We start from the raw sequence: 27,220 nt of genomic DNA on the forward strand, positions 1-27,220 counted from the left end.
GGAACACCTGAATACACCCCAAATTTGTTTTGGGTTTTGTGTTGCTCAGTTAAAGACTTTCTTTATGTTTATTGTTGACTGTTACTTGTATATTTGTACTTTCTGTTGGTTATGGTGTTGTATGTTTCTATGGTTTTTTTTCTGGCCTTCTTTATCTTTGTATTTTGTCTAGAATGCTCATAGTTCGGTCTTCATTCAGTTCAGTTGTGTTGTCAAGACTTTAATTTGTTTGTGAGTTAATTGGTCACGTTTATAAACCAATAAATTTCTTTTTGATGTTTAATTCTATAGTAAACTAAGAAATTTTACCATTCTACGTTTTGTGAGATTTGTACAACTAGTGTTTCTGGAATATTAAGTTTTACAGGTAAGCTCGATGTCCTAAGTTCCAAGGTCAAATGAAGATGATTACATCATAAGAACAGATTTTACAAATACGACTTCCTGCGATAACACTAAAGTGAGATGAACTGAATGCAAGCTATACCCTGAAGATCCGAACGTCTTGCATATGTGCAATGTGAATTTTCAATATTAATTCCTACATGCAAACGGTCTTGTTGCTAAGCCTTGCTATGAACAAAAAGAAAAACAGGAAGATTTTGTGTGCTTTTTCAGTTGGAAGAAAGACAATGTTATGCGTCAATTGGTTCTTTGAAAACCCATGTTACATTTGTGCCAATTAACCGTAATAAAATCTCAATCTACACTTGCATGGGAAATCTTAAAGTATTAAACTTTTCTCAATTTGTTCATAGTTTAATTATTCATACGTCGTCAAGGCTAGTTTTGATGATTCTTTAATCAGCAACACCCTTTGAACGGTCCATTGGCATATAATAAGACAGGAATCATTGTTGTACACGCAAAAGCATCAATAGTGCAATATCGTTTAAACAGAGAGACTGAAAATACCAAAGGGATATTCAAAACCATAATTTGCCAACAATCAGACAACACTCTGGCCAAAAACCAAAACGACCAACAGACAACCAACAGTATACAAGCAGCACAACATAAAAAAAAATTGAGCAACATGAATGGGGAGATCACAGGTTATCCGGAAGTCAAAGCAGATCCTCCCCTACATGTGAATGGATATAGGAAGATGTGGTATGAGTGCCAAGGAGACAACTCTCCATTTAAGTCACAATTTGTAAAAGTAAACCATTATAGGTCTTTCGTGTTATTCTGACAAATTAAGTTAATTAATTTACATCAAGTAATGAGGAGGCACGTAGAATAAATTTAAAAGTCTATTTTTGATTTTTAATCTCGTATGTCAGATCTAATGACCTTCTTTTTGTTAAGTAACAGTGCAATGTCTTTATATAAATCTATTTTGAACAGAGCATTTTCATAACAAAGCTGTTTCAGGTTTGTTGTAAGATTAGTGTTTTACCCTTCTGTAATGTCATTAACATCTCGAAGCACCAGATTATGAAGAGCTCTGATCTTGAATCCATAATGATTTGACATGCAATTAATCTACTCTATTTTAGCGATTCTTTACATTTTCCTGGGAATTTCCTTTGAGTGATTTGCCTTACAAAATCTAATTAAGCTTTAAGATTGAGTATTTTATAATAAACCACAGTCTGCTAAGAGGTTACTAATTAAAATGATTCTAAGCACCAACCTAATCTGTCTTAAAAACTAACGTCTTATTAATCAAACTTTATTGAAGAAAGCTACATTACAGTATTTGAACAATACATAATAAATTACATACAAACACAAAATAATAAATATTCAACTTCAGACAAATTAATCCTACAAGAAAAATACATTACAAATAAATTAAATGGATTTCAGTTTATATTAAGCACTATCTTGTTGTATCAGATGAACTTTGAGATCAGAATAGTATTCTGTTCAAATGTTTCTTCTTTTCACCAGCTGTCCAGGATTTGGACTTAGACCGGAAGTGACGTACATCTTCAGTGTGATCTTTGTGAAACATTGATTTGTAGCTCATTGGTTCGCACAAAATCTGTAAAAAAAAAAGGTGAAGATTAAAGAACCGGCTCAAATAAAAGGTGCTTAAATGAACAACTGAGCTTATTCATTCGTTGAAAAAATACAGTGAAATGGTTTTTGAATCATAAATACACTCGACTCCAACATATAGCATAATTTTGTGCGATAACCACAACACATGAGTTCGAGAATACATGCAATCATGCTCATTCGAAAAAGTTACATCCAGTAAAGTATTTAAATTTTGAACATAAAGCTCTTGAATCACGTAACTTAGAATTCTAGCATGTTGAACACTGTAACACTTTTATTTCTAGCAGGTATTTTACTCAAAGTAAACATAATATGTAAATAGCATGCGTCTAATTTTGTGTTCAGAGTCCTTTAATTTACTTTTTGCGTCTTATTCTTAATTGGTGTGGTGACATCGTCTACGGTGTGTCATTGTTTCAAACAGCACCATAATTTACATGTTGGAAAAAGATATTTGTTTTGGAAAATGTTTGTAGACACTTTTTACTTTCAAAGTGAAAATGTATTTACCAACTGACAAAAATTACAGTTTCAAAATGAGTTGTTCAATTCTTTCCCTTGTCAGTAGAAAAATCAGAAAAATTAAAGCTTCTTTCTCCAAATCGTTGGACTAATTAACGTTTCCTTTACAATAGGACAGTGACATTATTCCACGTTATATTAAAGAAACTCGTATACGTTATTGCTCTAGAATAGAATTAGTACCCAAGGGAGGAATATGTGTCAAGACAATTACACACTGAGCACAGTTAAAGATAAAAAGTAAATAGAAATTCCAGATATTACAATGTTATAAAGTACTCTCTACGCATATTCTGTAATAGATGTAGATAAATAATAGATTGGTCATCATCTTTACTTCCTTGTGGGTGTCTGGAAGGCAGTAATTAGATATTTTAAGATATAAGTCATCTGCACAAGTTCAAAAAGCAGATTCGAAAAAGATTATGTACTTTGCTGCGTGTTTGTTTTTTCTACATTGGCTAGAGATATAAGGGGAGGGTTTAACTCTCACAAAAAAAATTAACCCCGCTGCATTTTTGCGACTGTCCCCAGTAAACAGCCTCTGGCTTTGGTTAGTCTTGTTTGATTTTAAATTTTAGTTCATTTTTTTTTTTTTTATTATAGCAGAACACATTTTGTTTAGGGGCCAGCTAAAGCAGGATTATCTTGCTATGTTGATTACCCATGGTGTCCTGTAAACTGGTCCGCCATTCAATCTAAAGTTAGTGTAGCGATAAGTGAACACAACAGGGGTCTAGTTTATGGTAGCTTTCGGCTATTTTCTGCTCTTTTTGTCTCTTTGACACATTTCTCGTTTCTATCCTTAATTTTATTTCATATTATTATTGACCTATATCAATACTAAGAAGTAAAACTGTTTAAGTGATCTTACCATGTGATCTGGATAGAAAGCTTTGTAACCACCTTCAAGAAGATATACTTCTGGATACGTCAAATGTGGATAGTTCTCAGCATTTATTTCTCGGTCTTTATTTCTTAAAAACCTGCATCTGAAAAGTAGATAAGACTAGTAATAAAATTCAAATGCATAGATATAAGAAGATGTGGCATTAGCGCAAATAAGACAACTCTCAATTCAAGTTACAATTTGTAAAAGTAGACCATTATAGGTCAAAGTACGGTCTTCAACACGGAGCCTTGGTTCACACTTAACATGTACATATAGGGATAATCTTCTATGGGCAAATCTGGACCGGGTTTCAATGCATTGCTATTTGTATAGTTAAAGTGATACTTCCATAAAAGTATGTGATTTGATCAAACTTAGACTGCACTGAAAATGATTTCATCTGAGCTTACAACTTGCTTGTATAATCTTTTTTTATTATACTGTTTTCATGAAAATCGCCCAAAGATCGTTTCTGACAAATGAAGTTGTTGTTTTGTTGTGTAATAGATGTTCGTGCATAATCTTTCATGTTCTGTATTTTAAGTTTTACTTTGAAATTTAATCATGTCACTGTGTCATTCTTATTTAGGTTAATTGAGAACTAATGTATAGTCCTTGATAAAAGGGACAAAACCAGTTCCTTTTGCTGGTTATGCGTTGTGTAAGTTCAAGAAATGTGGGTTCTGTTTTTAGCAAAGGTTTAATGTTTTATGATATCTTTACGAACACTGATTTAATTTGGTTTTGATACTTAAACTTTTTCTATGTAATTAAAGGAACTTATACGACCCTGTATATATAGTTATACATTGTGTACGGCTTCAACAAGAAGACAATCTAGATGTTTCTAAAGTTTATAAAGAGCCAATTACTAGTATTCGGCGAAGATGGTTGGTTTTCTAGTAATTATAATCCAACTACATTTTCACAAATTTTCCTTTGATCTTATCAAGATTTCTCTTAAAGGGATTTTTTAAAACTTGTGAAGGTTCGTTCGAGTAAATTTGTTGTTAATATACTTTATAATAGTTTTTTATTTGATAAGCTTTTTGGTGGATAGTTGTCTTATTGACAATTATACCACATCTCCTTATGTTTATATTGTATATAACAGAGTACCTGTGGACGACTTTACCTCCCCACCCTCTTCATTCCTTTTTATCTCTGTTTTATTTTTACACCAAAGATATATCTATATTTTATAGCCTAATGAGCAGAATATTCGCATCTGGTTTGATTTCACGTCTGACAAAAATAATTTTACGGCTGTGTATATTTGGAATCATTTGGGCTTTAAAAACCTATATTTTATTTTCAATACGAGGCGCACCCCGACTTCCGGGTTATGTTTCCTCATTTATTTACTTTACAAGGTCCGTCTCTGATAATATTTCAAGGTATTTCATCAGTAACATAAGACATAAAACCATTAAGCATCTAACATAATTAAATAAAAATGTGTTTATTTGGAATGATAAATGTTGGTCTCAAAGTTCATTTAGTCATTAGCAATTCTCCAGTGAGGAATAATTCTTATCCTTCCCTGTAACATTACCCCTGCAATTTATTTTGAAATGTGTAGTTTTTGTTATGCCATTATCCAAAGAGTTACATTAATTTGGTTCAAGATAGTCTAGCAATACACATGAGAAAATATAAGCTTTTTAAGCCAAAATGATAAATGGGATAAAGGGAATTTGCCTGATTAATATAGTTTTTTTTTAAAGGAATATGGTCTACAAAATTCACGATTCTTGTCAATATGCAATGATTTATAAAAAAAAAAGGATAAATATGTTGAAAACGGCAAAATAAATTATGAACAAACTGTCTACAAAATGATAAGAACGATATACTCCTCGTTCAGTTTGGAATTGTGAAGATTTAGTAATTTTAAGAAATTAAAAAATAAAACATATTGTGGTACGTAAAATAAAACTTACAGTTTTGGTCCTCTCTCTGATGAGAATTCGCAGTGAAAGATCAAAACATTTGATTTTTCCTCAGAACTGTCCGTTGCTACATTTCTCTGTTCCAATAGCGCTGTAACGGCTTCTTGTGTGTACAAATTTTCTGCGCCCTATAATGATAATTACGTTTCACTTGTATGCTTATTTAAGACAGTATTTATTTTGAAAAATGACAACAATAAAGTAGTAAAATATTACATGAAATTCAAATATGGGATTCGGAAACAAGTTTAAACTTTTATAAATCCGTCTTTCAGTGAGTATGCTCAGACATCATGGCAATCACGTTTATAATTTTAGTTGCATGTTTCTATTTTAGGTATATAAAAGGGAGATGGATGTTTTATTTTTAACATAGATATATAGTTGTTTGATATTAATCTGTGAACAATACATCCGAACTAGTAGTATTACAAAGTCTACAGAATACATGTGAACTATAAGTCTACTGAAGGGCGAACGGCGTTGGTCTGAGACTAGTTACAGTCGTTCGCAAAAATGTAAGAGCGTGAAATGAAATGGTAAATATCATGTTGCTATGACTCTTTCAGGTTAATATTTAATGTTTTCATGTTAATAATTTATGTTTTCATGTTAATAATTTATGTTTTCAAAAACTGTTTATACGTTTCTCACTTTTGCCTTTGAAATGATAAGAGTTTACACCATACCTTAATATGTCCGCCATCATATTCAAATGGATATCTGCAGTCGATGATTTTGTAGCTACTAATTTTGTCGTCAAACTTTCCTGATACTAAATCGGCAACCTAAATAGGAAATTTAACATAATGAAGTGTAATTGTATAAAAGTATATTTGATGAAAATATAAGGTATAAACAAATTTAAAAATAAAATAGTATCGATACCAAAGTGGTTATAGGAATAAGATTAAATAAAAACTAGTTACCGTTACTAACACAAATTTTGAAAAGTAATAAATTGATAACTCTAAAAAAAATGAAGATAGACCTCATTTTTTGTCTTTTATCTGTTATTTCATTTGACCTAAGTTGTGGTTCACTTGGTTTTTTTTTAGTTAAAGTGAGATCTATTGGCCAACTTGTTTTTAAACTATAAGCTACCGTAAGATCGAGGTAGTATTCTAGGGTTATGTTTAGTATCCTTAGTTCAGGAATAAACAGACAAATAAGGAAGAGGTGAAAACTTAGAAATTACAAGGGCTCCAAATCGTGGCGAATAAGCTAGCAATGTTCGCATAGATAAACTGTTCAAGATATCAATGAACGCTTTAAATTGTACTGTCTTGGTCTATTTCCATGTTGTGTTTCAAGATACATTACTTGCTATTGTTTTTAATCAATTCCCTCAAGCCAAATATATTTAGAATACAAATTACTCACTGTTTCGGGTGTAATACTTTTCAAATCTTTGTTTTTGCCGTGGATTGTGGGTAAACAATATGGTCGGCTGCCGTCAGCAACAAGATGATCTACTTCAAACAATTTATTCACAACCTCAGTTGATATATTGGCATTATTCTTGGGAGAGTCCTTCAATAAAATTATTACAAATTAAAAAATTAAAAAGGATGAACAAACAAGTTGAAACACTGGTCATATACAATAGTTAGTCTACTTTGATTCAGTCTCCGATAAGCACATGTAAAATATTTGTCTCGAAAACTATTTGCAATATTGAAGTCTCAAATACTTTAAGAGCACTTGCACTAAAAGAAATTATTTTAATCCCGGTTAATTAACTTTTCAATAAATCGACATATGACAGTAACAGAAAACATTTAAAATTCTTTCATTATTTTGATACTTCTCCTACTTTATATACATTCAAAATAGAATGTTATAGAAACAGATTCTTACCCCGAACGATAAAGATTTCTTCAAAATTCTTTGAGGTCTAGGTCTACATGGTCTTTTGCTTGGCAGTTTGGGAGTGTCTGTGTCGAGAAGGCGTTTCTGGTGAAATAACGATCTCTTGGCTAGTTTTGATTCTCCACTTTTAAATTTCGTCAGTTTACCTTGTAACTAATTAAAAAATATATTATATATGTAAGCATCATCGTCTTAATAATAGTTAATTCATATCTTTTCAATGTCGGACTTGAATAAACTTGACGTTGAGCAACCAACAATCAATCCATCGAACTATCGAGTAAATTTCGCACACTATCATCACTCTGTTCATCCTCGAAGCCACTGAGCGATGATACGGAACCAGGGATAAATATTTGAAATTGCATCGTTTAAGAAAATGCAGTCGAAATGAAATTGTTAAATTTAACCTGATACATTTAAACCAACTAAGACTATTGACTAAACCATTCATTCATTTGGCTAAAATTAACACATACAGAAGCTATTCTCTGGTATGAAATGTTCGGTTATCCCTTAAAAACAAATCCATAATTAAAGAGAAATAAGGCAAAACATGCATACCTCGGATAAGCTTGTGTCGTGTGTTTCTTCGTCAAAAATTGTAAGTAATCCTCCAAAACTACTGCACAGAAATGGACTCTCAGTTGACTGAAAAGGAAACACAAAATAATATTACAGGATTTGGCCATCTTGTCTCAAGTTACAATAAAGTTTTTCACGATCTACCGATTTGTGAATGTAAAGTTAAAAACATTCGGTCCGGTGCATTTGATATACATTTTGTTTTGAAATAAATCATGTTTTGTGGAATTTTGTCGCAAATAAAAACAGTTCTCAGCAGGATTATAAGATCAAAAAAATAATGTATGGTACATAGTTTTCATGATGAATTTTATTTGTTCGTGTTGCTCTCGTATGTTTTTAATTAATTAAATAAAACGCTTTTTATCAACATTCAATCAATTCTTTTAAAAGTAATTGTCTTTCTAATATATAAGCAATGGTTTAGATATTCCTTTTAAATAAAATTGGCAGTAAGCTAGAAGTCCCTGTGTAAACCTTTTTTATGATCTTTCATATCCCTTAAATACCCGTATATTTAGCCAGACAAAGCATACACAAAGATACATACCTGCATTGTTTCTTCCATACCCAGTCCGGAATCTTCGTCACACAGTACGACAGAACTTTTCAGTGCTGTCTCCTGGATTACAGAATCCTGCAAACACGTACTTGTAAAATCTAAAGATTTCTTTCTTCCAAATAGTGATTTTCTAGACATTGTTTAATCTGTAAGTTCAAATAATATAATGAAAACTTTTGATTATTTCTTTTAGATATATCATGTCCGGAAAGATAAAGATCAGAACAAGTTAATCTATGTATTGGATACTGACATGTTTTGACAGTTTCTGGAAGCAATATGTTTTTGTGTTTTACACCAAATTAAGTGACGATTTTATCAGGGATTCGTGTTTTGCAACAATAAGAGTGTACCCGTGCCATAAAATACATGTTTTTACCCGTTTTATCATTTCTACAAGTAAATTTACATGTCATAAAAATGTTTTAAAAAGAAGTCTTGTGGGAATGCCAGTTTCTTTCTTAATTTTGACACTGATAGTCTTATTTTGAATTTATCTAGTAAAATAATTGTATGTACATGTTTTTATCTACAATCAAAAGTTCCACAATTTTTTTTTCTTCTTTTTAAATATGATTATGTTGTTTGTCTGGTTCTTTTCATCACTAAAATTATTTCGACAGAAAGAAAACTCCAACACTTTACATGTTCTTTAATATTTTTATTTTTGTCATCCTAGTTTGATATATATACCTAAAAGAAAAATAGCAAAATTCAGCTAAGGTCAACTTTTTCTGAGGAATTTAAAACCTCAGTTTCTTTAAAAATAAAAATAAAACGTTTTGTATAACTTTGTTACAGTAATTTCCTTTTCGAGTTTCAATGTAAGCGTACGAATGCTTACTAGCTTGGTTCATGATTAATTATAACCCTATAGGTCTAATTGCCCAACCGGAATATTAGTCTAAATCAACATTGTATAACAGTATAAGTCATGCTTTTTTAAAGAAAAAATGTAATTCTAAGGATTTTTAAATTTTGTAAATTCATTATATTTCGTCAAAAGAACGATTGTTTACTAACTTTCAATGGAAAAGATGGGGGGGGGGGGACAGATATAGAACGCAGTTAACAAAAAGTTGTAAACTCAAGGGATGTGTATTACGTTTTACAGGAAAAGTGAAAAACTCAAAATCAGAATTTTAAAACCATTAAAAAATGGGGAAAAAAACAGATTAAAGTTAGAAAAAAAAAACATAAATTACCTTTGTAGATACTTCGTGAAACTAAAATAGAAATATGAATATTTTGTTTTGTAATTTTTGGTTATATATATATAGAAAGTCTAAAATGTCATAGTCTATAATTAGTAGTAATTAAATATTGTACTCTGCGATTCAGAACTCGGCTTGAAGCATTTTAAGCTTGAGTAGGAAGTCATTCTCACCTCGTTCGTTGTAAAAACAACAAACATCGTGTTAGGCAAAACTATGATTGCAATTAATTTCGATTTAGAATAAGAAATACTTAGTGGCCTATTGAAAAGGTATTTGTCTTTTAAAAACATATTCAACAATTATATTATTTTGGGAATATATTCTATAATACTCAGAATTTTTTTGCTATTATGTTTGAACAAAATATTTCATATTCTAATATTGTTCGTCTGTAAGAACTTCGTTTTAAACGGTATGTATGGATAATCTTTATATGCATTACACAGTATAAAAACTCAGCTCATTTCAATTCTTGGGAGTTTTTTTTTCTAGTTTTTTCTTTTCTTTTTTAAAGGCACAAACGATATGTTACAGTTTCAGTTTAATATAATTCTCATACCACTTTGAAAGGAATTGTAACTTAAAAAAATATTTAATGTATAAATTGAAAAAAATAACCTGAATGCAACACACTCTCTTGTTTTGAATGCCATTTCATTACATTATTGCATTGTGTATTGCTGTTACACTTAAACACTCAATGTGTGCAACAAAACGAACAAAATATAACATGAAAATAGCAAATTGGTCAAATAATATGAGAAAAGAGACATGAAGCAACCCTCAATCACTACCGATGAAACACGAGGTCTTCAGTTTTTGTCAAATAAGTTCTTGATAGCACTGGTGTAGAATTTAATTTTTCAAAGATAGCTTGCAATATTCAGACACTTCGCCTGATTTAAAATGACCTTGCCCAATTGTTAATGCAACTAAACCATTTTTTTTTCGAATGAGAATTATCACTTTGTAACAAGTTGCAAAGGAAACTAAAAAATAAACTGGAAAATCAGAATTGTGTTGTAAATAAATCCAGCTTGTCAGAACTAATTCTGTTGCGTTTAGACTTTTTTTTTTGTGTATACGTATTATGGAATTCCTGCGTAGATGTAAGAAGATACAATTTTGCAGTAAAGTATATGTAATATAATTTATTTCAATTCAATTGGATAGTGTGACAAGTTTGAACATTTGATTTTTATTGTAGAACTAAATTTATCGACGGAACGCAAATCCTTACAGTATTCGGATAGACTGCTTACTGATATGATGACTTGACTTCAGAACAACTTGCATGTGTACATAGATATCGTGAGTCAATGAATTGGATATCAATCAAACGCTTAAACTTTTTTTGCCAGGAATAGGTTTGTTCAAAATCTTAAAAAATCAGCTGAGACAAAGCTACGGAATAATAAGAGTTATGTTAACCTTACAATCAATGTATATGTCGTGTACAAGTTGTGATTTTGTACAGGTTATAACATGTACAAAAATATTGTACATGTTATAACTTGTATAATGCAAAAATACAAGTTATAACATGTACAAAAGTACCTCATACAGGTTATAACCTGTACAAAATATTGCTTAAAAAAAGGTTTTAACTTGTACAAAATTTAAGATAAATCTTAATGAAGTAAAATGTAAAAAATTCACCAATGCATAAAGAACAAAAATAAATAGGCCAGAACGTGTCTTTTTTCTGTAGAGGACAATGCTCACAAAGTTTCAGAAATATATGTTTCATACCTTATGTTGGCAAAATGTGTTTTCATGTAATTGTATGTTTCATATAGTCCATCATGGCTTAAATAAGTGTGACACTATTTACTAAAAGCTTGCATTTTCTCAATGACAATTACATTAGATACTAGTAACTAAATTCTTCCAAAAATTTTAAGAACGATGCCTAAAAATTTTGAATAATACTCCTCCCTCTCGTTTTATAGCATGCAAAGACTTCAACAATGTCTTATATGCTTACTCTGTAAAAGCAAGAGAGAACTGAAATAGTTTTCATTGGACCACGCTTCATTATCAATATCTTTGGATCTACTCTTTAACATTTTTGGCCTTCAGCATGACTTATGTAAATTTATAATTATTTTTTTTATATAAACTACAAGTGTGGACACAGATGAGTGTGGATAGTATGTATGGATGTTTGACAGTGTCTTATGACAAAATGAGTTCTATGTTTTTTCTATATGGTGTTATTAACTATGTTGCACGATGACAACCAATCTGAGCATTATGAGTGTTATTTATTAAATGTTTTATGCCCCCACCTACAATAGTAGATAGGCATTATGTTTTCTGGTCTGTGGGTCCGTTCGTTCGTTTGTCCCGCTTTAGGTTAAAGTTTTTGGTCAAGGTAGTTTTTGATGAAGCTGAAGTCCAATCAACTCGAAACTTAGTACACATGTTCATTATGATATGATCTTTCTAATTTTAAAGCCAAATTAGACTTTTGACCCCAATTTCACGGTCCATTGAACATAGAAAATGGAAGTGGGAGTTTCAGGTTGAAGTTTTTGGTCAAAGTAGTTTTTGATGAAGCTGAATTCCAATCAACTTGAAACTTACTACACTTGTTGCATATGATATGATCTTTCTAATTTCAAAACTCATAACTGCTCCAAAAGTAATCTGATAGAATTTCAAGCATTTTAAGCCAATATTATCAACATCTACTAATGAGTCTTAATATGTCTACATATCTAAAAAGTCATAGTATTCAAAAGGTAATGCAAAATTATTCCTTTTCATTTTTTTTGTTATATGGATACACATTTGAGTGATACATGTACCAATACAATATTTGTTGTGGTATGAAAGTGCAGTAATTAGCATTTACTGTAACTATGTTAATTCACACAAATTGAAAAATAAACAAATGAATGGACCAGATGCTCCGCAGAGCCCAGCTTTATACGACTGCAGAGGTCGAAGCCTGAACAGTTGGGGTTGGTATTGACACAACATTCAAGCTGGAAACAGCTCTGAGTATGAATTGTGATTAAATAGATGACACAGCTTAGGTTTCTGACACAGAATGAATGTGGTCTAATGAACTTAAATATTTGTTTTGCTTTTGTGTTAGGAGCAATTCACTATGCTGCTGAATATTAATCCTTTCAAACAAAAATATCTAAAGAAATTTTCTTTATAATTTCTGAAATGAGAAACATTTAGAGGAGACAAACTTCAGTTAAGAGATCAGAAACTAAAAAAATGTATAATTTTTCCATTTGTAAAAGGGCATACCCTAGAAAGTGCTTGCAATCACTGAATGGTTATTAATGACTGCTTTAATTTATCAGTTGGTAATAAAGTGAATATTGCATTGTATATTGTATAATTGATTTAAGTTGACTGAACAAAGAAGGATAACTCCAATTTTCAAAGAAGATTTCATAAAGCATTGGTATTAGGTAATTCAAGAACCATTCTGGACAAACTCCAATTAAGGGTCTTGAATTTACAAAAATGTTTGTTTTTGGTCCGTAATTATTAGACTGTTTGTCCCATAACCCACACAATATATCCAAATCTTCTACTTTTGGTATTAAACATTGTGGTACAATTTCAGAACAATTGAAATACTTATACACAACTTTTTAAGCCGACACTAGATTAAAGCTTGTTTTGGGCACCTTTGTACCCCTTATTCCTAAACCTTAGGGACCATAACCCCCAAAATCAATCCCAAGCTTCCTTTTGTGGTTATAAACGTTGTGTTATAATTTTGTTGATTTCTGTTGACTTATAATAAAGTTATTATCCAGAAACCATCTTTCGGACAGGATACCAATTTACGACCCCAAATTTTTTGTGGTTGTATAAAAATGTTGAACATGTGCAATGAAGTATAGTTTTAGAAATCGATTAGGGAGCTACCATTTGATTTTTATGGGGGGGGGGGGGGGGGGGGGGCTAGGATGAAAAATTTTGTCCTGCCTTTTTTTTTAGTTGTAATCTCTGTCCTGCCTTTTTATTTTTCAGTCTATTCGGTCCTGCCTCTTTTTTTCTTAGCTTATCCTGACTTTTTTACAACAATTGTCATCCTGCCTTTTTTTTTTTTGCCAAGTTACTCATCCTGCTTTTTTTTTTTACTCAAAATCCTGTCCTGCCTTTTTTTTCAAATTTCATCCTAGCTCCCCCATAAAAATCAAATGGTAGCTCCCTTAGACTGGATAGGCCTTATAATTTTTTCCCCTCCTAATTGAAGGACCGTTTACACTCAGGGCCGAGTCATCAGCAGGCAATACAGATGTATTAAAACAACCTAGCATCATATTGCTAGTAGTGGGAGTAGCATTGTCCGGTAAATTTGTTCCCACTTTTTTTTATAAAATGTATGGTTCAAATCAAAATAGAATGCTTTTATCTCCTGAATACTTACATTGTACATAGAGATGATACTACTTTGACAAATCCTTGTCCATTAGAGTTGTCTGTCAAATCTTAATTTCACAAAGAATGAATTGCATAACAATGAACTGAGCTCAAAGCAAAGTACTTTAATAATACACTTAGACAAAGAGCTAAATCCAGTGATATACTTTGTACTACAGGTCCTTCATGATCATCCATCCACCCAAACCATATCTCAATAACATTCCATACTACATGATTGGATTCAGAAGTCCTGAAAAAGACATGACTTTTTTTATCTTGTTTTAAGTATATATGCACAGGTTAAACCTTTATTGTGGATATAATCATTCAGTATCTAGCAACTATCAATTTGCTTCATGCACATATTGATATAGGTTGATTGCTCCTCTGTTGGAAATTAGAACACACCTCCATCTAATTTTAGTCAACTGACGAAGAAAAATTCAAAACTATATAAAATGTTATCTAAGACTTGTCAGTGTCTATTTCCTTTGCCACTGAATAAGATTCCATATTTACAACCAATGAAAATCAAATATCCCTCTAATAGACTTAGCATTGAAATCGTTTTCTAAAATGGTAGTTATGTGGAACCTAGAACTAAAAAAATTGAAACAATATATCTTAAATATTTCAAATGCATGTACATTTAATAATTCTCCAAAATTCACTTTATTTTTCCTTTTTTGGTTTTCTGTTGGAGACTGTATATTGACCTCTATGTAGCCTTTTCAACTTATAAAAGGGGGGATACATTTCCATAGAATTAAACTTTTCTGAAAGAATTGATTCCATTTATTTTCAATAAACAATAAATATTGAAGTCTATAACAGGCATCTAGGAACAGGCTCAACATTATTTCTAAACATGTATTAATATATACCAAAATGTGGACAAACCTACATTAAATATTCTACTTCAATGACTTTAATTAGTGGAGTAGATCAAATTAAAAAGTCACAATGGTTAAAAACTCCAATGGCAGTCTTTCCTGCTAAAATCTTGATGTGTAGAATGTGATATACCATTTTTGGGTCTATATACTGTCCTTTAAATTTAGGTTATTTTGACACGGCAAAATATGAAAAAAAATGTAAACTATGGTCTGGAAAGCACACAGTTTGTGATATTTTAAGGTATCTTTACTAAGAAAACCTGCAAATCTCAGTGGCAGATCCAGAACTTTTCAAAAAGGTGTGGGGGCTCTGATGGACCAGAGGGTTGCCCACTCCCATCAAGCTTCAATGATTTCTTACATATATGTCATAAGCTAAATTTCCCCCACCCCCTTGGTCTGTCTATGCATCTGTTTATCGTTCTGCGAAATAGTACTAATACTAATTTTTCCCCTCCCTTACCTGGCCCTAGACAGTTGCTTACCTTTGTAAACATTTTATAATTATAGTCAAGTATATATTGATTAAGAGTAACTTACATAGTAGTTAATGGGACTCTTTTTCACACGGTTCTGTGAAATATAATACGGCAAATATATACCCGTACATACTATCCGCATAACACAGAAATCTGATAGATTTTCACTCCTCTGGGAAAAATCAACCTGTGAAATGAAATACCATGCCTGGAAAAAAATTACCGGGACAAATTATCCTCAGGATAAAATATCACAGAGGACGAAATAAACCGTTACATTACATGAGAAGCCGGTTTGGTTACAAATAATTATGTCACGTGAAGGCGCACTGACGTCACAATTTGCATTAATTTTGCAATACACTACAGTTCACTCATACAGAACCCATTATCATGCAAACATGCAACGTGAATGTGATTGGTTATCAAATAATACAGAATTTATGCACGTACAGTTAATATAGAAGAAATTAGTTCATCAAATGTGAGTTCGTGATCTTGTGGTTAAGACCGATGGCTACAGTGCTGAAAGTCCTGAGTTAGATTCTCACTTGGGGTGCTAAAAATATCAGTACATCAGAAGGGTAATTTTCACCCTCTCACACACATCTTTGTTAATGTTCCGGGATTGTTGAAAACTTGCATATTCATCAATATTTGATTTTGTGGTTTTAACAATCCAGACAGACAAATAGCAATAAGGTGTTTAGGAAAACATGACCTAAAACCTCCTTCATATATGACAAAAATACATGGGAACTCATATTGAATGGTCAAATGTGTTCAATATGAAAATTGAAATTAAGATGGTAAAATCAAATATTAGCCGTTACTGTAAATGGACTTATTAAAGTATGACTTTTCAGCAAATTTAAAGGGAAATGACACGGAAGGGGCCAAATAGTGTTCAAGGGGAGCAAATGCTATTTAAATTAGTATGCAGGTTTTAAATATAGAGGGAAGTTGAGTCATCTTTTTGGGTGAAGTTAAATACTGACTAGTGTGTGGTTCTCATTGGGTCTAAGCGTGACCAATATTGACAATTTTTCGCAAGCGTGAAACGTGAAAGTCAAATTATTGTGTCATGAAAACGGGAAATGAGGTCTGTCGTGAAAACGGGAAATGGGGTTCTGCAGGACCCCGGAAATGACAAAAAAATGAAAATTGCTCATGTACATAGTGTAAGCGGGATATGGGAATCTGACAAAACAGTAAGTGGGATCTGGGATCAGAACACCACCCCCTCCCCCCCCCCCCCCATCCCAATGAGACCCCCTTAATATGCATGTTATGTAGATTTACCTTCTAATTCTATATAAAAAAAACACAACTAAGAACTACGTTTAATTCACTTTGACTACTGATATGCAAACCTAGAAATATTTCATAAAATAGTGATTGAAAGATTCATAACACTTTGAAAGGATAATTCAGACACGTGTTACGCGGGGAGCATGTTTTAAATTTGTTTACAAATAATAATGTCACGTGATCGCGCACTGACCTCAAGTTGCATCGCCCTTACAATTCACTAATACATGACCATTTTCATGCAAACATGCAACGTGAATGTGATTGGTTATCATATAATACAGAAACAATGCATGCACAGTTTAAGAAGAAATTAGTTCAATAAATCGATGCGATTTTCACTTTTGACACGAATAGGTCGGGTTGACATTACTGTCATCGGAGATAATATTGAGATAAATGGGATAAAACGGACCGTCAAAAAGGTCTAGAGGAGCACATCAGTAGAACCTTAACATTAATAAGTAATACTTACCAAAATTTCTCTAATTAAAGAACTATATAACTGAAATTTCACAAAGATAACGGTAAACATTTTGTTGATGGTGATGATGCTATTATCGATCCGTTGAATTCAGGGTCAACGGAATTTTTTGCGTTGCGTTTAAATCATTGAGGCCATCTATTTTTATTGCGGGTTCCACATATATAAATCGGAATTAAAGAAAAAATGGAATGTTGTTAGCAGAATCAAAACAGAAATGATGAACATTGCAACATTTTCAGCAAAATATAAATAGGATGGAGGATCTGTGTATTCACATTATTTGTAAAACTCTCCTTATTCATGTGAAGCGTGTGCTTTACATCGAGGCTTGCTATGCTTATCATTGACGCCACAGTACTTCAACCAATCAGACAATGTTTATTTTGGGCATTTGACTTTTTTTAACTCAGATTTTGGAATATTTTAATCGAAATTATAGAAAAATGGAATGTTGTTAGTACATATAAAATAGAAAATGATGAATACTTTTAGCTAAAGATAATTTGGATGGGGGTTCTGTGTATTCACATTATTTGCACAACTCTCCTTACTGATGCCATATTTTGGAATTTCCGTGACCTAAATGGTTCGCGAAAATTAATATTTTTATATATAGTATAGTAATAATAAGATCATTGCATGAGGCAGATGTCATTTTCATGTTTTAAATATATATCCTCTACTTTGAAAGCATGTATTTGTGTCCTTTGGATGTCGTCTGCTCCATGGGCTGGTTGTTGTCGTTTAGACATATACCCCATTTCCATTCCCAATTTTATTTGTAGACACATCTGTCATGGCTATCCTCTTATGTCTTTTAGTGTCAATTAACTAGAATGAAAGTATTTTACTATTGCCCTCAAATTGGAAACTCACAATTATAATTCATCAAATAAAGATATGTCCATAGATAGTCATAAGGCAGCAACCATTTGATTTTCTGGGGGGGGCTATGGTTTTTTTTTCTGTGCAAACTTTTTTTTTCGCCTGCGGCGAAAAACAATCTATTTTTTTCGCGACAAGTCGAAAACAATTTTTTTCTTTCAATTTTAGCATTACATATAGTGGCAGCTGAGGGTGAAACAAACAATTTTTTTTTCTCAGAATCAAAAATTATTTTTTTCTCCAAAAACTGGAAACAAACTTTTTTTTCCAAAAAAAACCATAGCCCCCCCAGAAAATCAAATGGTTGCTGCCTAAGAGGATCATAAGACATGTCCTAAGATATATCTTATGACAAGTCTTAGGAATGCTTCGTAATACAGACCCCTGGACATTAACTGTATCAAAAAAGGACAAAACACACTAACATGAAGGAATAATAAAAACTTTATGAAAATGTTATTGAGGTCAATAACATCTGTTGCGATAATATAAACATATCCTTATTTTACGGTTTTGTACAAGTTAAAACCATTTTTAAGCAATAACATGTACGAGGTACTTTTGTACATGTTATAACTTGTGTTTTTGCATTATACAAGTTATAACATGTACAATATTTTTGTACATGTTATAACCTGTACAAAATCGCAACTTGTACACGACATATACATAATAATTAGTTGACCAATTGCTTATAAGAAACAAATAAACCATGAAAACTCTCCATTGACCAATGAACCATGAAAGAGAGGTCAAGGTTAAATGACACCTACATGTACCTAACAGACATATGCACCTTACAGTCATTCCAAACACCAAATATAGTTGACTAACTACTCATAGTTTAAACAGACAAAAAAAAATTAACACTGAGTAATAAACCGTGGAAATGAGGTCAATGTCAAATAAAACTTGCCAGACTGACATGTACACCGTGAAATATTTCCATATACCAAATAAAGTTGAACTAATGCATATAGTATTAGAAAAGACGAAAAAACACAAAAAATTATCTTAAATCAATGAAACATGAAAATCATGTCTAGGTCGGATGACACCTACCACCATGACATATACAACGTACAATCATTCCATACACCAAAAAATTGTAGAATTACAGTATCTGAGATATGGAATTGACAACGAAAACTTAACCTTGTTCACTAATTCATGAAATGTGGTCGAGGTCGGATGAAAATTGTCTGACAGGCACAAAGACATTGCAAGTTATGCGCATAAACTATGTAAATGAAGTCAAGGACAATGGACATATAACATAACATAAGACATTTATAAACAAAGTATAAAGCATCCAAGTCGTCCACCTCCTAAAATATAAAGCTTTAAAGAAGTTAGTTAATGCCGACGTGTCCACTGACGCCTGATCCCCGCCGACAGAAGTCGCAGGCTCGACAAAAAAAAAACAATTTGGTAACACTCAATCAATCAATGAAATGATTCACTTGCATTACCAATGACTCCAAATTCTCTGTTTTAAGACTTACGTAATAGACAAGAAAATGAGATTTTTAAGAGGACCTTTTCAAGAAAAGATTTACTGAAAAACTAGTCTATGTTTTGTTGTCTATTTAGCGTTATAAATGTTCTCTCCTACATGATGATATAATATAAATCGTTTAAATGGTTAACTCAAACTTAAGACTACTAAAATACAATAGTAAACAGGTTCAAATGCACAACTGAACATATCCCTCACATTGCAGCAAACAAGTTCGATTGACATGAAGTGAAACAGAGACAAATACTGTTTCTGGAATAAAGAATGGAAGGTAGAATGATAGTCCCAGGTTCTCGTTAATATCAATTGACCTGATAACTTGATAACTACTTAGCATCTAACTTCACTTTATATTGCTTGATTTCGGTGTAAATTGTCCCCTGAGTGGCTAATACGCACTAAATTGGCAACACTCTGCCAGGTCCTTACTAGTTACATGCTCTTGATTTACACAGTGCTATTTTTCGATTTAACAAATACATTTTCTAAAGTACACAATGTATATATTACAGTTCATTTGCACTGAAGTTTTTTCATTTTTAATATTTTTTTTGTTGTGGCCACACACTGGATATTTGTGTAATTGGTCATGCGACAATGTGTTTAAAGAAATGTTTCAAATGACCGTTTGTCCATCAGTATGGCAGACTGGCAGACAAATTAAAACAAAGGCTGGAAGCGTCTTTTTTTTTTTTTTTTTTTTTTTTTTTAATAACAAGGTTTATCAACAATATTTGATATTTTTTGTTGCAGTTACAATACCTACTGGAACCAATGGTTGACAAACTGTTGTTGCAAAAGTTATTCATCACAATTTTTTGAATAATTTCTATATTTTAACAGGGGAATATCCAAAATGGGTCACACATTTTTAGTATAATTGAAAAACATAAAGAGATATGTCAATGCTAGGCAAAGTCTATTAATGGCCAGTTGAGTCATATAAATAGGTCTTTGCTACTTGACTATTAAGCTATGTCATTTAGAAAAAAGACTGATATTCTTTGAGTGACATGTCTCCTTGTTGACTATAACCTTGTGATATAGGACTTCAGTCTAGTACAAAGCAAGGTAAATTAACATCTGATACATGTATCCTGTGTGTGAGTGTAATATTAACAGCTGAATATACTTTCGAATGAACTTTTTCTTATTAATACTTGGAACATTGTCTTAATAAGTACTAAAAGTGATTTTGTTTTTAATAAATAAAAACATTATCAAATAAGTATTTCTGTATACTATACAAATTTAGTAATGAACACTAATAGTCCTTCATTCTCTCGATATCTATATTTTTGCACATGCACCAGGTCATACTTTTTCCAGACTGTTTCTGATGTCTTTACAAAAAATCTATCAGTTCTGTACCTTTTGCAATTTAAGTCTGGGAAAACCAGGGTTTATCTTGGACTGGTGAATAAAATTGGGGTTTGAAATAGCTTTCATAACAGTGAGTACTAGTTAAAGATCAGTACTTTGTGGGGTTTTTTTTTTTTTTTGGGGGGGGGGGGGATTTTTGTTTTTATCATCTAATTGTTGCTCTGATGAGTCAAGCTATCTACCACTGACTTTTACAAATTATTTCATTGATGTGTGGTTTAACCTGTCATAAGCATGATAAGCTTGTTGAGGATTGAGCAGTAACAAGAGTGGTGATCATTCAAGACTGGCTGCTTTATTTGTTTTAGCATTGGTTTTCCAATTGAATTGTACCAAATTTTGTCATAATGGCTGGTGCCTTCTATCATTTATTATATAATTTGTGATTTGCTCATTGTTGAAGGTCATACTGTGACATAAAGTCATTTACATTTTCATCCTGTGGTTTCTTGTGATCCTTCTTTAATCATTTGTAATGTGCTTGTTTCATTAAAATTCAGTTGGATACAGAGAAATGATAGTTATCTTAATTAAAACACACATTTGAATACAATATTCAACTTTTATTTATTTTTTCGTTGATCATTCACTCGTACCTTTTACACAACAATTCCATTTAAACAGATATATACAAAATATAACAACTACACCTAATCACAGATTTAATATGATGTTTTACAAAGAATATATTACTCCTTTTAGATTTTTTTTGGTCTTTAACCAAGCACATACTAAAATTGAAATCCTTACAAACTGAATAGTAGCTGAGTAGAACAAACATTTTTTGTATTCATATCAGTAAGAGAATATTCAAGAAAAAAACCCTCATTTGAAATATATATATATTATCAGATTAGTTTCACACGCTAATATTTTTTTAATTTATTTCTTTGTTCAGAATACTGCAGAAAAATTCAAAGCCATAATTTATGGAGGTGTTAAAAATTACATAAAACAAAAACAAAACCTCTATATATACTTTTCAATTTTCTTCATAAAAATAACAAATATTTTTCCTATAATATACAATAACTTCTTAGATGATAAAGAAAGAATAACAAATAATGATTTTTTTAAAATAATCATAAAAAGATTCCTTGATAGCTTTAATTTTGATGGAGATTAATAAACGGAAAATGTTCAATTAACTGAAAATCTACTGAATACAAATATAAACTGAATTTGCTGAAATTCATGAGAAATTAAATCAGTTTAAAGAGGGCACGACAAATAATATTGCAGGATATATAATATAAATTATGAGCAAGGAAAACATTTATATAATAAAAGAACAGGGAAATTAAGAATATATGCAGTTTCCAAAAGATTCAGATAGCATTAATCTTTAAATTTCCTAATAAAACATTATATTCTTCTTCTTAGATGAACAATATTGATGGCAAAGTTCTGTTTTACTGAGAGACATTATAAATGATACACAGATAATGAATGGATTGTTTCCCTTTATATTGGAATGTTATTTCTTTTCAACCGGTGTAGTAAAAATTCAATAACAGCTCACTTCACATGTGTTACTGAATACTGATATACAAAGCCATCTGAATGCAGATAAGGTCAGGTTATTTATCTTAAACCTTTCACAGAAAAGTTTGTTCAATCTGTTTTATATCCACCAACAATAAATACATGCATCAAATATAATTTAAATAAACTTAAAAATTTCAAAAATAATTTATTCTATACATAAACAGCACTTATTCAACCAAATACTGAACTTAATATGAATTATCCTCCACCAACATAGTTAGGCTTAATACTGAGGAATTCTTAACAAGGTTTACACAAAATAAGTGTAATTTCACATGTAACAAATTCCTATATTTTCACCTATTTTTGTGACAGAAAGACCATGCCATTGCACCCTACACACTTTCAGTGTTCAGGCCTATTCAAATTCCAAAATAAATTCATTTTATCACAGTCAAATTTAAGTAGTATATAAATAATGGAACTGTGAAAACTATAGAATTTATACTAAAAACAAATTCCTTAATGACAAGAATGTTCAAAGATGCAGTTGGTGCTCTTATAAGGTGCAATTTTTAATCGAAATACACATGATACAAATTATAAAGACAATGCCAATGTACTTATGTAAAATTTGTTTCCGTTTTCCAGAAGTGATGTGAATAAATGTAGATTAGTAACTATTATGCCCATTTGATGTGTTTTCTAATGATTTCTCTTAAACTTTAGGCAATTGAACAACAAATTGATTGAACATATTGATTCAAAAATCTGTTAAAAATTGGCGATTTTAAGATGGAATGTAAGGTTTGAAAACTGCTGACCAGAGTCTGCTATAATTGGTACCACGAAAGTAAAATGACAAAAGTCATCAGTCCAATCGATTAGTAACAATATTGCATTTCGCAAAATAAAAGTTCTGCAAATTTTATTTCTGAAACCCTTCAGCTAATATTTCCTATAAATTCTATAAAGAAGCAGGATTTCTAATCAAATGAACAAATGAAACCATTTTTCTAAGTTCAAATCTGAAATTTCCCTAAAACAAACTCAGTACTTCTACGTGAAAAGCATTACATGAATACATCTCTAACTGCTATCAGAAGATCCCAAACTGTTGCAGAAATCAACAATAAATATAGCACTTTTATAGAAAAGCATAAAATTATCTAATGTACAGCTGAAACCAAAACTCTTGCAAAAAAATATGAAATTATATTTCTTAACCCAGGAACTGTTCTTTAAATGAATATTTATATCTGTTTTAAGAAATTTCAAATGTTGATTTAACAATATAATTCTAACATTGCAAATCTCATTACATGTGAAAAAGTAATTAAATCAAAGATATAGGAATGTTACGTAATCAAAATTACTACATAGCTGAAAAAAAATAATTTCATTTCATTTTAGTCAAAATAAAATTCATTAAAATTCATAATGAGGCATGAAACCATAGAGTTAACAGATTTAAAATCACGATAATACAAAATAATGATTAGCGATGACATAAATTTAATTGACTTTAAGATCTGTTTCACAAATTTGCTTCTGCATCTTCAGATTTCATGACAAGTTTTTATGTAAATCAATGGGAAGGAATAGAGTTAACACTACTTTCAGGAAACCAAGTTTTTAAGAACTAAAATTTAATTTGCATAATTCATAACTTGTTTAAAGTAAATCTGTAATTCTTGGTACTTTTACTGAAGGTTAAAGCTTCTTGAAGTGTGTTTGATTATTATCCATTATCCTGGCCTTTTACATATTCTTTTTTTCTTTCTATTCAACAACTAAAAGCTATACTTAATAACACAAATAGATGCTGTGGATTAAATTATTTCCATGGCTACCAATTTTTGAGGATGGAGGAAAAAAATTACTTTGGAGGATAATCACCAGTGTTGCCAATTTTTGTTAAATAACTGTAAAATATTTAAACTTTGTTGATCAGTTGAATTTTTTTATTTACCAAAACCAATGAATTCCATGAAAATTGGTAACACAAAAATATTAATAATTCCACAGTAGGAGAAATCAGCTGATCATAACAGAAAACAATTCAGCCAGTTTCAACATTAAACAAAAATATGTGACAACAACCAAGTTACAATCTAGAAATGGTCCATAATGATCTATAATGCCCAAATTGTCACTAACAATATTCAGAAGTTTACAAAAACATTTAGTAGATGGACAATGAAATTTTCATGGACAATTAAAAATCATAATGTTGGAACCAGTCCAATGAGATAAAAGAACCAATTTGATTGACACCTGAGTGTAGGTCACTGAAAACAGTTAGATATAACAGTTAGGATAGGATTCAATTTTCACATTAAGTTTATTTAAAGCTTCCGAATGCACTAAAAGCTTGATCCGTCTTCTTTTGGAATGCAGCGTTTGCTGACACGTTAGCCGTCATGTTCATTCTACCCATCGTTGTTGTTGACATATTACCCATCATTCCCATGTTAGGCATCATACCTGTAAAAGATTAGTATACTATAAATCATGGCACTCACTACTGCTGCGTTTATGAATATACAGTGATAAGGCATACATGTATAAAGTATTTTTTTTCACTGAAATCTGTAATGTTCTACACTATATACCAGATTTGTATTTTTTTAAATTAATCTATATAATCTTATGTCTTTAAATAAACCAAAGTCATAAAAAATAGAGAAGTAGCTAAACTACAAATATTTAAAAAAAAAAAAAAAATTTATTCAATAACTCTCTTCAGGTAATTAGGTAACCATTACATTTTGATTATGAATGACTTTTGGGTATGATATCTTTTGTCTTATTTCAGCAGGGTTTGTACAACATTTAGTCTTAATAGCAACTACAGATCAATCATTTGTTTTGCTGTCACATTGGAATTAAGCTTAAGTATGCCACACAAAACAAGAAACTAAGTCCAGTATTGTTCATCTTACTGGTACATAGTGGAGTCTGCATCATAAATATCTAAGATTATATAAACATCAAATGATTCAATAATGAATTCCACTTGGGTGGTTTGAATCATTGGCAAACAAATCCATGTAATCATTTTAACATACTCAAATTTAACTACTAGATTTTAGTCAAATTTACTACTACTGGGAAAAGCCATTTCTTTTGCCCATAATTTTTTTAAACCAACAAGATACTACAAGTAGCCTGTCTGTTTGTAAATTATGTACCTAATATAGCCATCAATGTCTCTATTTTCCTAGAAGTACTAAAATTATTCATTGATAATAGCTATTTCAAAAGTTAACATTGCACTAAATTTCACAATAATAAAATTCCTATGATGGAAATTAAAAAGTAACAAACTGATGACATTTAATCATTTAATTTGTGCATGGAAAAGGACTGCTGATGGAACTTCTTTTTATAACCCTATTCCTAGTCCTAACCCCAAAGATCCACTGTACATGCGCCAAAATACTAAGAAGTGTATTTATATCCTATATGGTCATGCAAATTTACATGCTATATATCTATATTTAATAATGTATTTTTTGTGTAAACTTTCATTTCCAAGTTTGAACTTTTACTGGCTTTTCAGACAAAGGCAAGTTTTCTGTCCCCCACCACTGAGACTATTCCCCTCCGCCTCAAGTTAGGAAACAATTGGTGTATTGGGAGACAGTAAACTTGCTATAGTCCTCCTAGCCAGTAATTATGAATTCTGTTACATCATACCTATAAATAGAACATGAACGTTGTAAATGTCCATGTAACAGCCACCAAACAACACTTAAAAACAAAACTTGAATCTAGCAAAAAAACACTAGTAATGAAAATGCAAAAAAAGTTTTCTAGCTTGAGAAAGGAAGTTTAAGAAAAGCACACTGAAACACCTAAATGAATGTTTTAAAAAGCTTGGCTGGGTCAAAATTTTCTGAGTTGTATCTTTTACCTTATGCCTGTAAAAATAACAAAGTTATTAAATTCTATTCTAATTACATGCAAAAAGTATCTATAAAAGTCCACACCAAAATATACCAGTACTCATAAAAAAATTTGTAAAAAGAGTTTCAAAACATGATCTTCCAATTGGTGCTTTTACCCTAAAAAAATGTCACAAAGCAATTGTCTTTAAGTCACAATGTTCAACGACTTTTCCACAAATGACCCGAAGTCAACCTTGGCAGTTCAAGCAAAAAAAATTAAATTGGAATCTAGTGTATTGTAAAGTTTTCATAATGTTGCATACATATGCATGAAACAAATCCATAAAGCCATCCATGGTAAAACACTTGCCATATTTTGTTTGTCAGTAGATATCATGTATACTGCATTCACTTTTGAAAGACTGTTAAGTGTTTTTAATAAGAGGGGTACCCATAGATAATATAATAGTCTTTAACATTTGAATGACAGTTAGGACATTATTTATATCACATTGAAATTTACAAGCATTATCAAATTAGCTTTATAATTGATAACTAAATATCTCTTAAAGTGATTATTTTCAAATTTGCTGTTAAACAGTCTTTGTAACAGTTCAACAACCAATTTATGTAATTCATAATGAAGAACAAAAATATGTTTGTTTACACCTACCCATATTTCCAGTCATCATAGGTCTTGGTTGTCCCATCATATTTCCTTGTGGCTGTTGGTTCATAGACATACCAGCCATTCCTTGATTAATTCCCATCATGCCTTGATTTCCTACCATTCCTTGATTTCCCATCATACCCATTCCTATAAAAGACAACAAGATAATCTTGATAATTCTTAGTGATGT

The 27,220-nt window shown here is 31.2% G+C and overlaps 2 protein-coding genes across 22 annotated transcripts in view; both read right to left on the reverse strand.

Moving 5' to 3' along the window:
• Window positions 1-1,759: 1,759 nt before the first annotated feature.
• On the reverse strand, window positions 1,760-9,688 carry LOC143070572 (M-phase inducer phosphatase-like). Its single transcript, XM_076244815.1, has 9 exons — window positions 9,604-9,688; window positions 8,387-8,544; window positions 7,816-7,902; window positions 7,240-7,404; window positions 6,763-6,912; window positions 6,069-6,167; window positions 5,371-5,507; window positions 3,410-3,527; window positions 1,760-1,993 (listed from the first exon to the last, which is right to left on the reverse strand). The coding sequence occupies exons 2-9, from the start codon at window positions 8,534-8,536 to the stop codon at window positions 1,859-1,861; spliced, it is 1,041 nt and encodes a 346-aa protein (XP_076100930.1). The 5' UTR covers window positions 8,537-8,544; window positions 9,604-9,688; the 3' UTR covers window positions 1,760-1,858.
• Window positions 9,689-21,527: 11,839 nt separating this feature from the next.
• LOC143072010 (uncharacterized) overlaps window positions 21,528-27,220 on the reverse strand; it is a 45,143-nt gene continuing 39,450 nt past the window's right edge. For all 21 annotated transcript variants that reach the window (XM_076246778.1, XM_076246768.1, XM_076246777.1 and 18 more), the window contains 2 exons: window positions 27,034-27,177; window positions 21,528-24,954 (listed from right to left, as the gene is read on the reverse strand). In XM_076246778.1, the coding sequence (XP_076102893.1) occupies window positions 24,812-24,954; window positions 27,034-27,177 (287 nt within the window). In that variant the 3' untranslated portion in view covers window positions 21,528-24,811. The remainder of the gene's footprint in view (window positions 24,955-27,033; window positions 27,178-27,220) is intronic.

This window comes from Mytilus galloprovincialis, chromosome 4 (assembly GCF_965363235.1).
Source record: "Mytilus galloprovincialis chromosome 4, xbMytGall1.hap1.1, whole genome shotgun sequence".
NCBI lineage: Eukaryota > Metazoa > Mollusca > Bivalvia > Mytilida > Mytilidae > Mytilus > Mytilus galloprovincialis.